The sequence below is a fragment of the Conger conger genome, chromosome 12, assembly GCF_963514075.1.
Source record: "Conger conger chromosome 12, fConCon1.1, whole genome shotgun sequence".
NCBI lineage: Eukaryota > Metazoa > Chordata > Actinopteri > Anguilliformes > Congridae > Conger > Conger conger.
Window position 1 is genome coordinate 38,831,294 of NC_083771.1, and position 18,588 is coordinate 38,849,881.

Genomic DNA, 18,588 nt, shown 5'->3' on the forward strand with positions numbered 1-18,588 from the left:
GTACTTTCAAAAATTAAAAATCCTTAGGTGAGTGAGGATTTTAATCCATTTAATCTATTAGTTTGCTCCATACCTCAGCTCTATATGTACCTCAGCTCTATATGTACCTCAGCTCCATACCTCAGCTCTATATGTACCTCAGCTCCGTGCCTCAGCTCTATATGTACCTCAGCTCCATACCTCAGCTCTATATGTACCTCAGCTCCATATCTCAGCTCTATATGTACCTCAGCTCCATACCTCAGCTCTATATGTACCTCAGCTCCATACCTCAGCTCTATATGTACCTCAGCTCCATACCTCAGCTCTATATGTACCCCAGCTCCGTGCCTCAGCTCCATACCCCAGCTCCGTGCCCCAGCTCCGTGCCCCAGCTTTGTGCCCCAGCTCTGTAACCCAGCTCCATACCTCAGACAGCTCTATAAACTACACTGGTTAACTGCAGTATATACAGCTAAATCTTTGCGATAAACGTGCAATCTGTGGATGTAGCTGGTGCTTATACAAATGTCAGATCAAACTGTGATTGAGCTAATTAAACAATTAGGAGCAGAACTTGGCACTTGTTCACTTTCCTAGTGGTACATCTCTGGCATGCTGTTTTTAAACAAACAGAAAACAGTGTTATACATACATTTAAACTTAGATATCCAAGTTCATTTTGAAACACAACATTCACAAGCCAATTCAGTGCATCCTGAAATATGATTGCAATCCTTGATCACAGCAGGGCCCAATCCGGTGCCATTGAGCCAGGTGAGGCAATTGAATGCTTTAATTGATCAATTTACTGGTGAGTAACAACAAAACCAGCAGATAGTGCAGCCTGCTAGGACCAGGAATGAACATCACTGATTTAGAAGACAAGGGACAAGGGACAAGGGACAGGGGCAAAGATACATAATACATATTTTAATGCAGGCAGGCATGTATATGCACAGTTTCACTTCAGACATTTGCTGCATATTATTAATTATATTGTTTCTATAATCCATACCAAAGTCACAAAATGATCATGTAGACTGAAGGAAACAGACACTGTCTCTGCAGTGATCTCCCAGCTGATATAAAAGAAGCCTTGTCTAATGAGCTGCTTATCTGAATTCATCGCAGTGATATCATGCACAAATTACAGCTGACATTTAGAAAGGTTAGCCTTGTTTCTAAGCAGGAGGGAAGCGGAGGACTTTGTAATGCTCAAATGTGAATCATATGTTTGTGGTTGAAAGAGGCATTTTTAATGGGCTAGTCTCCAGTTTGTTTTGACCTTGTTTTGAAGAGTGCTTGTGGTGATGGCTTCTGATTCATTTAACCCTGCCGCTCCGCATCCTGGGTGTTACTGTGGCAATGCTGCGAGAGGTAAGTATTTTCCTGGAGTTGCTTTACTGCTACCTGCTGCATAATAATGCACTGTATGTCCTATTATATTCCTAATAACTTGATGGAAAGCAGGCTGATGTAATTTCACTTAAAACATAGTTTTTTTGTGATTAAAAGTCTATGATGACGGTAGGATGCATTTCTCTGTCATATAATGGTCTGCATCCTAAAAGGATTCATATGGTTTATTGCTTTACAGCTTTTTTTACCCAGACCTACATTTTAAATGGAAATGGATTGCACTCACAAATACAAATACAACTCCGCACCAAAATAATAACTTTATAACAAAAACAGCTAACTAAATCTTGTTTTTAATAAAAAACATTCTCTAATTCTATTTAATATGTATATAATTGTGTATCGGTGCATGGCATTAAGTACTCATTAATAGCCTACCTGAAAATGGAGGTTCTGATTGGTAGTTTCTAATTAGCTTGCACACCTTTGGTAAGGCTGCAGAGTTTGGTAAAATAACTGCCATCAGCCTACAACCCCATTTCGCTGATGAAGGCAATAGGCTAGAATCATATAACCCCATTTTGGCTAAAAACACTTGAGTGAAGGTTGCTTATGAATATCAACCCGGAATTAGAAGGTGACAAATACATTTGAGGAATCTGTGAGTCAGAAAATCTGTTGGGACCCAAAATCAGTCAGAATTACAAGCCAGGTTAGGCTGAATGGGAACTTCTCATAATGTTCTGGAAGGCCATTCAAACCCATTGGGTGTGTTTGGTTTGGTGATCAGTGCTGTCTCTCTGGAGCCCATAAGGCGTGTAGGTATAAGCGTATATGATGGATGTGTAGGGTGCCTTAACCTCCCTGTAGTAGATGTCAACAGACAACACAGGTTTTTGTGCTGTGTCATTGTTCATTTGTGTCCCCTGATATAATGAGTGGAGTTCGTCAGCAAAATGGCTTTGACCTATTTCAAATGCTCCGATCAGGGGTACACAACTCTGACCCTGGAGGCCGGTCTGTGAGCTGTTTTTTTTTCCAACCAATTACCTTAATTTTTATTTATTTTTCCTGACAGCTCTAGAAATTATTTTGGTTCACTCCTGTACTTGAGCACAGTAAAATCTTTATGATACACTGGCAGTCTGTGGCTGTAGCTGGTACATATACAAATGTCCGATCATTATATTATTTAGCTAATTAAATAATTAAGAGCAGAAGGTGGCACAAAATCCTGAAGCGGATCGGCCCTTGCTCTGCCTCCCTGGCTCAGATGTATTCGATCATGAATAGTTAAAATAGCAGTTACAAAAAGTTGGTAAAATGAGGCTTGAGAATTAATTTACAAAAATGACCTAAATCTCTGCATTTTCACAAAATTACAATAAGCTAGAAATATTTTCCTTTTCCAATTGTATAAAACTATTGTATATTTTCCACTGAAAATAGTTGAGAATTGCATGTATGCTTACAAACATGCTGCTTATATGATTTTCCTTAGTCCGAATATTGGAACAAACCACACTTTAAACGGCAAAAACAACAGAAGAATTCAGTGTGGCTATATGAATGTTTAATGAAATACTGTTAAGAAAAACCGCTCATTTTTGCAGTGACATCATTTAAAACCCTTGTAGCAACAGTGACCTCTAGTGGATAATCAACATTGGTTAAAAAATGACGAAGTTTATCAACAGTTATGAAATCAAATAAAATGAAAATTTTACACAGGTGTGCACCTTGGGGGGGGAAACAAGTTAAATTTTTCATGCTAAAATGGTATGTAGTGTTAGCAGACCAAGGTCTTTTGTCTAAATAGGCTTTTGCCTAATGACAATATGACAAAGGACATATATATGACCGGGACTGGATTATGAAAATGACTGTGTGGGCAATGAAAACTACAGTTTTATTTCATGTCAGTGTTCTGTAATACAGATTTAGTACAGATTTTATTCCGTAATATACATAACATTTAGTACATGAGATTCAAACAAGGGAAATTTCGACGGCAACCACAAAAATGAAACGTTAAATGAATGTTAAAGTGCAAAAATGATTCAATGGCACTCAAAGTGCAAAATTAGGTTTCCCCTTACACCCACCTGATGTGAAATACAAGTGGATGACCTCATATGGAAACAACCTTTGTAAGGTCAGTTTCATGTTCCACCCTTATATCCTGATTCTTTTCTAAAGACCTCTCCTGAAAACTTGATTGGATTTTCTCTCATCAAAGCACCAACCTCAAAACCTTCATTTAATGAAAAAAATCTACATGTACACACATAGTTTCTCCACCGAAAAAGAAATGACAGTGTTCCATTTCAGGATATTACAGTATTTACATTATTCGATCCCTGCTCCCTTACATTTGACTATTTTCTATATTTTACATTTGCTCCCTGAAAAAAAGTCAGTTAGGCTGGGCGGTGGACGGTATGAGTGACAAGTATTTTCATTGCAATATAATTGTGCAGGATGTTCAAAATCTTATCCCCCAACTGCCCACATATGAAGCTTCAACATCATGTCATGAGCATGCTTAATTTATAGTTACGCTGTAGAACAGTAGAATTGGCTAATCGACTGACACTGTGAATTTTATTCCTCATCATAGAAAGCAACAAAATAATACATTGCCATACTGAAAAACATAAATTAATTTTCATTTTCAAAATTATATTCCCAGAAAAGCACACCAATGCTTTTGTCATCAGTGCAGTCTATATGTATTTGGACGGTTGGTACAAGTTCTGTTTTCTGTAGTACAGCACATTAGATTTGAAATGGAACAATAACTGTGAGGTTAAAGTGCAGACTGTCCCCCTTAATTTGAGGATATTTACATCCATATTGGGTGATGCATGTAGGAATTGCATCCCTGTATATACACCCACCCCCATTTTAGCAGACCAAAAGTAATTGAATGGTTTGCCTCAGCTGTTTATGAATAGTCAGGTCTATTCAATCACTTCCATAGTACAGATAGAAGAAAGCTTTCAGTATCTAGTCTTGATTCTAGGCTTTTATTGCCTTTGGAGCCTTTGGAGTGTTATTGGAGTTTGTCAACATGAGGACCGGAGCTGTCCCAATGACAGTGAAGAAAAGTCAGAGAAATGGGCTAAGCAATAGGCTTTCCAACTGTCAAAATACAGACAAGCATCGCTGTACATGTAGCTACAAAATAGCCATTGTAACTGCTTCAATCCAACAGTCTGTGCTATATGCATTTATATACATTTATATTAATATTTTCCCCAGGAAGGGCATTCATTGTGGGATTTTAAAAATTAAGAATATAAAACCCCCCAAAAATCTTAAAAACAAATGGAAAAACCTGCACTTTCCAATGTATAACCTATCACGAGTAACTGTTTTCTAGGGTGGGGGAGTAATAGGGTATTAGAATTACAGTAAGTGGAACCACCCATGACCTATTTGTGGCTCAGAGAGATTCTTAAGAACTGTCTCAGTACTGTGTGTGGAATGGGCCGGATTCAGAACCGGACTACAGGATTTAACCCTCCCAAATTATTGTGCCTTTCGATCGCTGCCAGCTCCTTGACATTTTTACACAAGTCTACAACAAGCGCTACGAGGGTGAGCTCACATGCATTGACCATTGAGGGAATACGGTAATAAACAGTAATGCTAATACATATCGGTCAAAGGTAAGCTTTGTGTTTGTAAGGGCTGATTGCAAACTGAGAACTGAGAATTGAGAAAGATCAAGTAGGTCCAAGTAAATCAGCTTAAAGTGGTTAGGACTAAGCTGCTAAACAAAACAAAACATAAAACCGCCTATAAATATATAACAACAAAAAGGCTTTAACAGTTAGGAGCTGACTTCAATGTGAAGCTGTATGGATCCCGTTGGTAAGTGTGTCCACAGTATAAAAAAAAAACAAACAAAATGGTGCTCGTCCTGAAATAGTGTATGCCTGCTATTCCGTCTACGTATGCGATCTGAAACGCGTGACTTTGACCGTGATATCCTGAAAGGTACCGTAAGCGTTAAGCGTGCAGCGTGTGACAGAGCTGGGTCAGTGTGTTGGGTCAGGTCAGTGTGTTGGGTCAGTGTGTTGGGTCAGGTCAGTGTGTTGGGTCAGTGTGCTGGTCAGGTCAGTGTGTTGGGTCAGTGTGCAGGGTCAGTGTGTTGGGTCAGGTCAGTGTGCTGGTCAGGTCAGTGTGTTGGGTCAGGTCAGTGTGCTGGTCAGGTCAGTGTGTTGGGTCAGGTCAGTGTGCTGGGTCTAGGTGGCCAGGTCGTTGAAGGGCAGGCGCAGGTCGTCCTCCTCCAGGGCGCAGTGCGTGGCGGGCGCGGGCGGGCAGAAGAGGCGGCGCAGGAGGGCCAGGCCCAGCCGCATCAGGAGCCGCAGCAGCAGGAAGGCCAGGGGCACGCCCATCTGCATGAGGTGGAAGGCCGGGGCGCTGAAGCGGCTGAGGGCGCAGGTGATGAAGAAGGTTCCCAGGGCCACGCAGGGGTACAGGGCCAGCTTGGCCAGCATGAAGGCGTGGTCGCGGCCGCCGTAGCGCACGTAGGGGTGCAGCGTCTCGCGCTCGCTGAACAGCGCCGTCACCCAGATGGCCAGCTGGAACACCCCGGCGAAGAAGATGATGACGCAGCTGATCTGGATGGCCTCCAGCTCGTTGCGGGAGTGGCGGGGGAACTCGTGGGTCAGCTCGTAGGCCAGGGGCAGGCCGCCCACGAAGGCCAGGGAGAAGGTGTTGAACAGGCCCATCAGACGCGTGGCCTTGGTCACGTGCAGGAACAGGGAGTGGTGCACGAACCACAGCAGCCCCACCGTGGCGAAGGAGCCGAAGTACGCCAGGAACTCCGGCCCGAAGTCCTGCAGGGCCTCGATCAGGCTGCCGTTGAACCTGCGCTGGACCTCGCTGGGATCGGGGACGTTGTCTTCACTGCGCACACAGCAGAGGAACCGTCAGTCTCGACTGCAAGCCACGGTAAAGCTTTATTTAACTGTGTTCAGCGCTGAAGAAATCTGTCACCGCACCGGACACATGAAGCATTAACTGCCTTTGTTTAAATACAAGCCCACCCAACCATGAGCTATTGGGAGCTGCTTTCTTGGGCAATGTTGTGTCTATTCAAACTACTGTAACAGCTCTATAACTCCTGAATAATAAAGGAGGAATTACTTTTTCTGATTCTTGCACATTTGAATTCATTACTGTGTTTGGCAAATTGGCAAAGAAGTTGAAGAATAGAACAATATAGCATTTACTCAAATTACTTGCAGGCTGTCAGAGTCTGCCAAGGACCCAGCTATAGGTATGCTACATAATTAGCTGGAATTAGCTGGTGAATATGAGATTGTAAAGCTTACCATATGTCTAAGATTAGGAGGGTGGCTACGATGGCGTACACCCCATCGCTAAAGGCCTCCACCCTCTCTTTACTGAGAGGCTCATTGGGGTGGTAGGAATAAAACAGCATTGAGTCAGGAGTCTCCTCCATCTGGCCTGACAACACACATACACAGCCAGTTCATTCATTACAGTAATACAATAGTACAATAACACCCATCTGCATAATGTTTAAACCTGACTTCACAGAACACGCTGTGATCATCATCCCGCGGGTTCCACCCCTAGCTTCCTGCCAAGGTCACAAAATAATAGGCCTCGTAAAAGTCAATCTGTCCTTACCTCATAACACTTCACAGGACAAATCTGTGTTTGTGAGGATTAATGTTTATCCTTTACTTTATTCCAAGAATGCATTTTTAGTACCAAGCATTAAATCATTAACAAACCAAAAAAAAAAAAAAACTGCTTTTCTGATTGCATGAAAGATACATCAGTGTTATTTTTTACAGTTTTGTCCACAGTAAAGCAGCTGTGAACAAAATCCGAATATTGCGTTCCTTACCAATGGCTTTATTACGACACCACTTCAGAGTCTGTGAGATGTAGGGCAGGAAGGTGATGAATGCTAGAAGAACGTACGACTGCAAGAAAGAGACATGATATGATAAATCCATACTATATTTTAACATTTGAGTTCCAGGTGATATAAGGATGTCTCCTGAACTGCAGACATAATTATTTCTTGCTTCGTGCACTCAAGAAAGCTCATAATGGCAATGTTTATTTTATAGAGCATTCTTTGCTCTTCTTGATCAAGGTTATGAATCATTTCGGTAGGCTATATTTTAAAGTTATTTATTACTCTTCATATTGATGTTTGTTACTTTGAAAGACCACTCACCAAGGGGAAGAAAATGAAGGAGAAGATGATGGCGATGAAGCAGAACACTGGCACTCTCAGAATCACCTTTAAGATGTGCCGCTTGTAGAAGCCCTGGTTCTCGGATATCTGTATCTGGTCATTGAGCAGGAAGGGGTGGCTGAACCCGTACACAACAATGATAGCCTGCAGAGAGGGGGGCAGCGGTTACGGCATCTGAGCAGGACCAGAGAGCCCCTACAGGCCTGCCTTCAAGCCCCAGCATTCACTTGCCTGTATCAGACCAATCACGATGGCGCAAGAACAAAAGAGGAGGATCCCAAGGATGTTTTCTGGAAAGGTTGCCATCATGGAAAACTACAGCAGAGGAAACAAACCAATGGGTGGTTTTATTTCAGCAGAAGGCTGTAGAAAACACGTGCATTATTGCTATAGTGGAGCCCTGACTAATACAGTTCTGTGAATGTGAAGAATACAGTTACACAATATAATATAATATAAGTGATAAAAGTGAAGTGTATAAAGCATATTAATCTGAATTTCAATACACTGAATTTGTATACACTGAGAGCCAGTGGTCACGATAAACTGCATCTTGGTTAAAAGTCTGTAAATGAGGAAAGCTGTACGTCTACTACAATTGTAAACATTGTCAAAGCTATTTGTCTCATGTTTGGAAGAAAAGGCTACAATATTTCATTCTCTGGATCTTACAAGGGAAGGGATACTCCAATACCCTCAGATTAGAGGAAACAAACACCTTCTCCCCAAAAGACAGTCCTCCCGGTGGACCTGAGCACCTCTCTTCAGACAGACTAAATGCACTGAACAGTACTCACGGTGTAAGGGAGGAATGTGATCAGCATCATACAGGCCTAAAGAAAAGAAAGAAGCAAGCATTCCTGACAAAGTGAAGCCCACAGTATCCAACATGTGCACCAACAGTAATGAATAAACATTACAAAACTCATCTCAACACATAAAAATTCACAAACGAATAGTCATTTCCTGTTTTTTTTCTGCACATGAATTATTATAAAAAATTATATATATATATATCTATATATATAATTATAATTTACTCACTTTAATGGCCTGACCTTCTCCTAATTGTGCATTACTGCATTTCTGAGAAATGACCTTTATTGGGTAAAAGATAATTTGTACAAACAATTATTTTTATACTTGAGCCTTTTTAAAATTAGTAACTCACAAGATTTAAAAGGGCAAGGCAGTCATCGATGCGCTCAATTACTTGAAATAACCTGCAAAAAAACAAAAAAGATAAAAGAACAACTTTAACAAACATTGCATATGGTAGGCTCTCTGCCGGAGGACGATGTTGTGTACATTATCCACAGAGAACTAAAAGATTATTCAGGCAATATGTTGCTAACTGTCACAAAAAGTTATTCCACTTTTGAAATAACACGAAATTTCAAATCATAGGGTTGGCAATGGTGTCACTACAAAATTTTGCACTGGATTTTCATAAATCTGTGGATTAGCTGATGTGTTTTGCACATTCAAAGATTAAGTCCTCCACATCATGGACAGTATAGATTATGAGAAATGTTTATGTGCCCTCCGTTAGTTCCTTACCTGATATGGGCAGCCCATGCAACGGTGACTATTAAGAATGTCATCAAGTACACTGCAACCTTTGTAGTGAGAAGGTGTTGCAAACTCTCTTTTAATTCCTGAAGAACAAAATGGAAACATACATTAAATGGCTGAATAATAATAATATCCACTCCCACATTTGTTCACTTGAACATTCTGAATATTTTTTTTAATTAATGTTTCCAGTTACTGTACCTGATTGTCCTGAAATTTTGTATGCGCCACAGGTAATATCTGAAAGTTTAAAACAATATGTCATTTGAAAAGCTACGGTACATTGCATTTGCATACTACCGTATTTGGAAATACGTTAGTTTCCATGTTTTCAGATAAAGAATGACTTGACTCTTTTGCAGCAACCCTATTAAAATGGCTGTGCTGTGCACATTGAATCTGCTTCATAAACACCTAGGTGGGTTAAACGACAATAAAAGCAGGCGACAGGAACCGCGGGTGTGTTCTGTACACTCTAATAGATCTGGCAATATGAACTGCGTTTTTTTGTTTGTCTTGATGTAATGTAAAATCATGCTGCCAATGTATTCAAGCTGGAACATTTAGTTCCACCTAGCGAGAGTTACTCGTTATGCTACATAAGCTGACCGAGGTTTGTTACTGGTTTGCAAGAAATGACAATAAAATGAATTCCGTAAATGACAACAATGAGACGTATGCATTAGTCTGATTTACCATAACAGTTGCTATAATGGAAATGAGTGCATCACTGTAGGCAAGTAGCCGGTGCGAGGACTGTGTGCTGTACCCTTCCCTCTCAGACCCAGTAGCGCTCTCCAAAAATAAATGCGTATGTCTTGTTCGAAAGCCTTTCTTCTCCATGTCCTCATTGACGTGATGCTCGATAATTTCGCTATCTTCGTTTTCCTCCATCGCAAGGAGAGTCTACCAGGACAAATGGTCGCGTACAGACTACGTGTTTACAAACATAGAATGTAGCTGTCTACTACGAGCACCTGACTAGGCAGAAACAAGGAAGTGCTTTGCTTGAAGGAAGTGACATACTCGCACCAGACACTGTAAAGCGGAGCTCGCGGATTTTCCTTTACAGCGAATCCACGATCAGCTTGCCCACTCCGATGCAATCTCTTACCATTCAATGTGAAATATTCGTTCTGATCCAGGATCAGCTAGGCTACTTGTAACCTATTTAAAGTAACAGACACCAAGACTGCTGTCATTCAGTCTGTATTACTAATAAACATTATTGACTTGTCAACAGCAATCACATTTTTATTCGTGCTGTTGTTAACAATGAAGTGCTACTATTAACGGCTACTAATAGATAATATATTTTCTTGCAGAATCAACAACATAAAAGGTATTGGAAAATTGCTAGTACATACGGTGCCTTGCATAAGTATTCACTACATTTCACTTTTCCAAATTTTTCAGTGTTACAACCTGGTACTCAAATGGATTTTTTTGGGCTTTTTACCATTTGATTAACACAACATGCTTAGTGTTTTAAGGTGCAAAATACTTGTTGTGACAAACAATAATAAGTGTAGCTCTGGCTGTATGCTTAGGGTTAATGTCCTTTTGGAAGTTGAACCTCTCGCCCAGTCTCAAGTCTCTTGCAGATTGAAACGGATTTCTTCAAAAAATTGCACCGTATTTGGCCGACTGATTTTCCAGTACCTTGCTCATGAAAAGCACCCCCACCGCCTGATGCTGCCACCACCATGTCTCACTGTGGGGATGGTGTGCTCAGGGTGATGTGCAGTGTTGGGTTTCTGCCACACAGAGCACTTTGCATCAGGGCCAAAAAGTTCTATTTTTGTCTCATCTGACCAGAGTACCTTCATCTGCATGTTTGCTGGGTCACATGCTTGTGACAAACGCCAAACGGGATTTCTTTTACCTTTCTTTCAGCAACGGCTTTCTTCTCACCACTCGTTCATAAAGACCAGATTTGGGGAGTGCACGACTAACCGTTGTCCTGTGGACAGATTTTCCCACCTGAGCTGTGGAGCTTTCCCAACTCCTCCAGAGTTACCATTGGCCTCTCAGTTGCTTCTCTGATTCATGCTCTCCTTGCCTGGTCTGTCAGGTTATGTGTATGGCCTGCTCTTGCTAGATTTGCTGTTGTGCCATACTCTTTCCATCTTCTAATGATGGATTTAATGATGCGCTGTGAGAGATTCAAAGCTTGGGATATTTTTTTTTATAACCTAATCCTGCTTTGTACTTCTCAACAACCTGTCTGGTGAGCTCCCTTCATGATGCTATTTATTTAGTAATATTTTCTCAAAAACTCTGAGGCCTTCCCAGAACAGGTGTATTCATAGTGAGATGAAATTGCACACAGGTGGACTCTACTAATTATGTGACTTCTGAAGGCAATTGCACTTGATCTTAGTTAGAGCTGGGGTTTCACAGCCCAGTTAGGGGTGAATACACATGCACTTAATGCTTTTTTTTTCAGATTTTTATTTGTACATTTTGAAAACCATGTAATATTTTCCCACCACTTCAAAATTATGGACAATTTTGTATTGGTCCGTTACATACAAGCCCAATAAAATAATTTTTTATTTGCGGTTGTAACATGAAAAAATGTGGATGTAAGGCACTGTATAAGCGAAATAAATAAATATATACATAAATAAATAAATAATCTATACACAATCTAGTCTATTTCCTCTGAGTGCCATTGTACCAACTACAAAAAAATGGGGATATCAGAAATCGATCTAACATCTCAGAATTTTAGCAAATCGTGACCTTGGAATTAGAACGTTCTGTCTGCGTTCTGAGTGGTTTTGAGATATTGAGCTTCAAAGAAACCAAAGTGAACGGACTCAAAGCAGATACAACCATTTAAATTTAAATTGGTCATACTTTTAAACAGTATTTTCTGTGTAAAACTTCACACATATATTTAGTGCCGTATAAACAACGCATTGATGACACTCAGTTATGCCTTATAATTCTGAGTTCTCGAAATTGATTTACCTGTTTTATCTAGTTTCAACTGATGATTAACTCAAAGTATAACATTAATAAACATATAAAACATCAGTAAACTAAGCTATTCGAAGTGCGCCAACAAATTTACATTATTAAAGGGTGTCCAAGAAAACCGTTGCGGTAGTTTACAATATGTGTTCTTCAAAATGAAAGGCTTTATGTACAGGATAAGCGTCTCAGGAATGGGATTTATTTTTTCATTACATTTCTCAATGTATTAACTGGATCTATTTTATCGTGCGTAAAATAGCACTGTATGGCGTTTCTGGCACAAATTTGTGCAATGGCGCGCCGTAGATTTCAACCATTTAGTCGATATTAGGCGGACTGATCTTAGAATGAGGTGAATCTTTTTTGACGGAGAATGTGGACAGTGTGGCGTCCTTCGGTACGCAAGCATGCATCAAGCAGTGAGATCACTTGTGTTAAAAATATCTCAGTGCCCGCAGAACAACTCCATTCACTGCAGCTATGGTTGTCCCTGCTAGTGCTATAACGGCGTGTTTGCGCGCACAGTTACCTGTGCATCGCAACCCGGATCTACGGCAAAATGAGAGAACTTGCCTAGCCAAGACAGCTTGCACGTTTTAGCAAGAATGCGCTTTCCTTCCTGGTGTTTTCTTTTTGCGCGTCTGTTTAGCTTTGCCACCGTGACAACATCGGACCACGTTTCACGGGAAGATCAACTTATTGAAGAAGGTATCAATTCAGGACGCAGGACTGGAAGACTTTATTGTAGGGTCGGAATTGGTTTCCATCTACAGATTCATCCGAATGGCAGAGTTAATGGCAGTCATGAACCCAACCAGTTGAGTAAGTTAATAATTAATTGGCAAGCATAATGTTTGTGCACGCTGGTCGCATTCTCGCTGCAGTGTTGTGACTGTTTTGTTTTGGGTGCATGTTCTGGAAATGTTCATTTGGTCAATTACCCCGTTAATGAAAGCTTGTTTGGCATAAGGTCATCCGGATGCGCAGCTGTCAAGATGACATCCACGTGACAAGCCCTTACTTAAAATGGTTATCACATGTCCACTACAGCAGATTATGCAGATTGAATAGAGCACACTTCCACATTTCTATCAGCTTCTACATTGTCATGATGACACTTGAAAATGTGACCCTACTGATATGTAAATAAAGGTATAATACATTACTCTTGCACAGGTTAAGGGTCAGTGTACAGTAGACCTCTGTAATTGCTATAATCACAGATTTTAAAATGTATTGCTTTAATTCCAGTACAAAATGACCAGACGCATAAATAAATGTAGGCGTTTTCTTTTTGACAAGCAGAATAGGTTACTTAAACTAAGATGCTTGTGTAGTGCTTATCCCAAGGGGTGTATGTTGGTCTATTTTGGATCAGAATGTGTTAAAACTCTTCAGGTGTCCTGCACCAACAAAATCAGACACAATCACTGAAGAAAATAAATCACACAACAACACACATTGGCAGTGTTTTACAGATTTTTTTAGGATTCGACTAGGTCCTCTGCTGTAAATGGCCCTCTAAAAATCTATAGTTTGGATCCAATTTATACAACTATACTTCTGTAACTCTTTGACTGGTCTTCACAGACATTAAGATTTTTGGGAAAAAGAAAAGAATGGGCAGTCTCATTACAGTTAATATATTTTTTTGCAGTCATATGCAAACCCTAAGTCAAAACTGAGCAGTTACTCAGTTAGCAAAGTTTTCTTTGGATAGCAAGATGTGCTATGGTGCCAAGTGAACATGCGGATTCAGAAGAAATGGCTAAAAGTCCAACAAGGTACACCAACCTGATGTTAGTCATTATAGGGGACTATTGGGGCATGTAGGGGGATGTATTTGTTTAATTTCAATCAACTTTCAACCTTTTTGTTTTTCAAAGGCAAGTCATTCAGAACAGAAGCAAGTATTATACTAGTACAGGATTATACCGTATGACTGCAATGAAAAGAAATAAATAGATATCTCCCTTAGCTATAAAATACATAATTCTCGTATTAACCTTCATTTTGCCAAATAGCTTTAACTACAGACATGTGGATCTCAGTAGGGCTGTTTTTCAGAGAGACACATTGGCAATCCTGGTACGTATCCTGTGAAAGCACACCTCCTTATTGCACATGCTGTGCTTCTGAAGTAGGCCTACTGGAGTATTTGCCAACATATTATAAACAATTCTCAGATTTCTGCATTTAGATAACCTATAGTTTCACGTAGTTGAGTCACGTAACCCCATCTGATATTGTTGGTTTAGTTGTGATTTGTTGCTGGAAGGTTGCCTCTTTTCGCTTCATGTACCATTTCAGGTTTGCTGGAGCTCTTTGCAGTCTCTCAAGGTGTTGTAGGAATACGAGGAGCTTTCAGCAGAAGATTTCTATCCATGAATAAAAGGGGAAGGCTCCATGCCATTGTAAGTCCATCATATTTTAATCCACTTATTCTGGAGAGGCTCTCTAATTGACATCTTTCGTTTCAGAAGTTCATTCTCGCCAACCAGCCCCCTCCCCATACAGCTTAGCAAAATTGCATTACAATTTATCTAGAAATGTGTTCTATTGTCATATTTCATCCTGTTTTGTTTTCCTCCTGGAAGAGTTCATATCTGTACCACACTCACAGAGCCAATCCACAGCAGCTTGTAAACTGGCCAACTCCACAGTCCTTCTGCTCTAAAGGAGCCCGGCCGTCTGATAGAAGCAGCAGTCTGTTAGCCTGTGTTAATGGGAAGCCGAGATTAAAACGGGCTGGGGCAGCTGATAAAATACACCAGAGGAGAAAAATCAATACGTTGAGTAAACAGAATGAGGTAGCAAAGGAACCAGAAACCCTCTTTCTCAGCATTAACGGCAGCGTTCCTCCGATGGCCTTCATGCTAACAGCGTGTGCCCAGGACCCCATCATTGTTACATGACATAGTGGTCACAAAAGATATGAGGAACTATTGACTTTGTGTGTGAGAGAGGACACAAGTTAATAGCTTTGTGCATATGAGGGGATGCAAGGAGTTATTATGTTTCTACTGTATGCTACAGTACCAAGGATAAGCTGTGCAGGCAGTGTTTATTAAGATTATTTGAGAGCTATATATAGAGTTCCACAGTGTTGGAATTGTACAGTTCAACTACAAAGTGTAACTGTAATTCAAATAAGAATTAAGGCATTGATAACTGGCTAAAAATATCCCATAAATCAGACCCTTAGATGTTTCCAATCAGGGAAACAAACACGATATAGGATGATATTTTTGTGAACAGAGTGTGAGGAGGAGGATATGGTTGGGAAAAAAAAAAAAAAGTCATGGGGTTATTTAATGCTCTTGTTGGTTTAAGCAGTGCATACAGTAGATGGACTAAGGTAGCTCTTCAGTATGAGAGCAATGTATCGTCGCTGTGTCTGAAAGAATACATAGCCATGCTGTTATGCTCTCATGTTTAATATTGAGGAGTAGTCTTTCTATTTCATACTGAGGAGTTGTCTTTCTATTGATTAATATTACAGGACTAATGCACATTGGTTTCTTCTGATGGGAAGTAACCTTTAAACATGTAATCAATTCTAATAACATTCCTTGGGCAAGGCTAATGTTTGCACTATGTATTGAGTGGTGATGGAAATGCATAATATATATTTAATAAAGAAGCTGAAAACAGTAGTCATTCCATGAATGCACTATTCATTTAATTTTGGACAAACATATTCAATTATATATATGGGTTTACCACACTTTAGTGTTTTCAGAGAACAACAGATCTAACAGACAGAACATTATGTACTTCAACATGCAAGAACATAAACAGATATTTTAAAACCAGGGTTTTCAGACGTTATAGAATATGGTTATCATAAATTATTTAACAAACAATAATTTATCAAAACTTAAATATCAGTGTCCATGTACGTGTAATTGGTAGACACCTGTCATTTAAAGGAAAATGTATAGTATTAGCTTTAAATAATTGAATCCTAAAAGTTAAGTCGCATTCAACATTTAGAAGTTAGAAAATATTATTTCTATGACCATGAGTCTAGATGATATACAGTATTTGGGCAGTGACAGACTCTTTGTCCCAAACATTATGGATCTCACTGTAATTCAATCAATTATTTAAATTAGACTTCAATTAGGCATTTTAATGGACATGATGCTTCCTGCAGTCATACATTTCTCCAGCTGTGTTGGATACCATATAGATAAACAACTATGTTTTACTACAGAATGACTATACAATGTATGCGTTAATATTTCTCTTCATTACTGTCATACCATGTTTTTGAGCATGAACTAAGTGTAAATGAATAAGCATCAGTGTGCCTGTTATGTGCAAAGCATTTTCACACATGAGTCCTGTGATTAGAAGGAAGCTTCTTACTTACTTGCTTTTTAAGATGCTATAAGTCACATGAGCCTACAACTGCAGTAATTGGATGACATAAAGTACAGTATATAATCTGACTTCAAAGGCTTGATAAACTTCAGGTGAACTTCAGGGCTGTCAGAGTCTGCATTGAGATGAGCTTCATTGTGGGCTTGAAGAACAGATGTGAAGTTCTCCAAATAGTTGTATGTTTGACAGTTCTCAGGATCACACCCACTGAACTGTCAGTGAAAGTATCCCACAGAATCATGATTATCGGCATTGGGTATTGGGTGACGGTCATGGGCATGTTGGGTGTTCTTGCCTCCTGTAATTCTGAGGGTCCTAATGTTATCTTCTGATATATTGTTTGATGCTTTCATGTAAAAGTCATGATGCTGAGTGTGATCCCAGGCTGACGCATCTTGCTATTTCAGAATCAAGTCCAAATAGTTTTTTCTCTCTCATTTTCTTTCAGGAAGAATTCACAGATGACTGTAAGTTCCGAGAGCGTTTTCAGGACAGCAGCTATAACACATACTCATCTCTGATGCACAGGAACCACAGGAGTGGGAGGGAGTGGTTTGTGGCTCTGAACAAGCGGGGCAAGGCCAAGATGGGCTCCAGTCCCCGTGTGAAGTCCCAGCATGCCTCCACACACTTTCTGCCCAGGTTCAACCTGCCGGAGAGGTCCCAGTGGGGTTTTACCATCATGGACAAGAGCAAAGAGAGCCAAAATCCCCCACAGCCAGTGCCACCAAAAGCCACTCCACCAGCGGTCAAGCACACTCAACCAGTGAAGTACTGGCCCAAATTTAGATTTGGATAAATTCACTGTCAAGACTGATTGATTTCTCCTGAAGATTATGGATGGATATGGAAACACTTGATTACAGCTGCATTTTGTCTTTATGGAGCACAGGAATCCAGAAATTAAATCATTCCATCTAGAAATTTAACATGGCAACACCAAAAGGGCTGTGATGACATATTAATTTTTTAAACAATCAACCAAGCTTTAGGAGTTGCTGACTTCTGCATCTGTTGCTTCCCATCCTTGCTTCCATGAATAAATAAAATGAAACATACTTTTATCAACCAAAATAATCCATGTGAACATGGATCTTAATGTTCTAGTTCTGTTTTACCAGCATAATATTTGCACTGTATGTTAATGAAATGTCCCTTATTGATAATACTAGGTCCTCATCCTCTTGCTGTGTAGAGATTTTGATTTCAACTGTCAACAAATTAATAAAAAAAATACCAGAAATAGAAACTTTACAGTACTTACTTTTTACTGTGTATATTGCACCAATACAGTTGCACATCACTACACTAACAAATGGAGCTGGTTAGTTGATCAGATGCATTGGTGTGCCCCAGTTCCAAGGTTACCCTTTCTGAGCTGACAGAAGTGCAGAGGACAGACTTGGCACACAGGATTAAGAGTCCCCCCTTGAGAATTCTAGAATGGATGGATGGAACTTATGATTTTGTATCTCTAAGGCAGTGATCATCAAAACTATCTTGAATCCAAATACAAAGGTTTATTCTCCCGGGTAGCTAACTGAACCAGACTTCACACCTGACTCCCAGATAAAGGGAGGATGGAAAACTAATAGATATTGCCCCTGGAGGACTGTGATTTAATGATCCCTGCTCTAAGCAGTAATCCTTCAGCTGACCTTTTCTTTTTGGCTGTTTACACAGTTATCAGGTGGACATTGTTAATGTGCACATTCTACCTATTTATTTACAATAATGATCAAATAGCTTGTAAGCACACAGCAACCACTGCAATTGAAGGAGAGTATTTTGGGTGTGCATTTACAAATAACATTGAATGGAAATGATTGTTTGAAGATTGTTTTGGTACATTAATTTAGTTAAACAGGGTTCAGGTTTGCGCAGGGCTGTCCAATTATATATGAAAAGGACTGGTGTGGGTGCAGGCTTTTTAGCTCAGCACTAAATTCCTGATTCTGCTTATCATGCTGATGATTGAAAACCACGATAGTTAGTTGAATGATGTGTTATAGTATTGGGCTAAATCAAATCCCTGCACCAATCTG

At 40.0% G+C, this 18,588-nt stretch overlaps 2 protein-coding genes across 3 annotated transcripts; one reads left to right on the top strand and one right to left on the bottom strand.

Annotated features, from left to right (window-relative positions):
- Nucleotides 1–855: 855 nt before the first annotated feature.
- LOC133105513 (fibroblast growth factor 5-like) lies at nt 856–17,792 on the top strand. 2 transcript variants are annotated; one of them, XM_061215657.1, is made up of 3 exons: nt 856–1,359; nt 14,465–14,568; nt 16,992–17,792. In XM_061215657.1, exons 1-3 carry the CDS (start codon nt 1,293–1,295, stop codon nt 17,340–17,342), a joined length of 522 nt encoding a protein of 173 aa, XP_061071641.1. In that variant the 5' UTR covers nt 856–1,292; the 3' UTR covers nt 17,343–17,792. The 2 variants fall into 2 exon arrangements, with proteins under 2 accessions (XP_061071641.1, XP_061071642.1); XM_061215658.1 differs by lacking the exon at nt 14,465–14,568.
- LOC133142049 (endosomal/lysosomal proton channel TMEM175-like) lies at nt 2,898–10,134 on the bottom strand. Its single transcript, XM_061262983.1, has 10 exons — nt 9,866–10,134; nt 9,371–9,409; nt 9,155–9,252; nt 8,766–8,817; nt 8,392–8,427; nt 7,826–7,909; nt 7,574–7,738; nt 7,235–7,313; nt 6,690–6,825; nt 2,898–6,261 (listed from the first exon to the last, which is right to left on the bottom strand). Exons 1-10 carry the CDS (start codon nt 10,061–10,063, stop codon nt 5,595–5,597), a joined length of 1,554 nt encoding a protein of 517 aa, XP_061118967.1. The 5' UTR covers nt 10,064–10,134; the 3' UTR covers nt 2,898–5,594.
- Nucleotides 17,793–18,588: the final 796 nt, after the last annotated feature.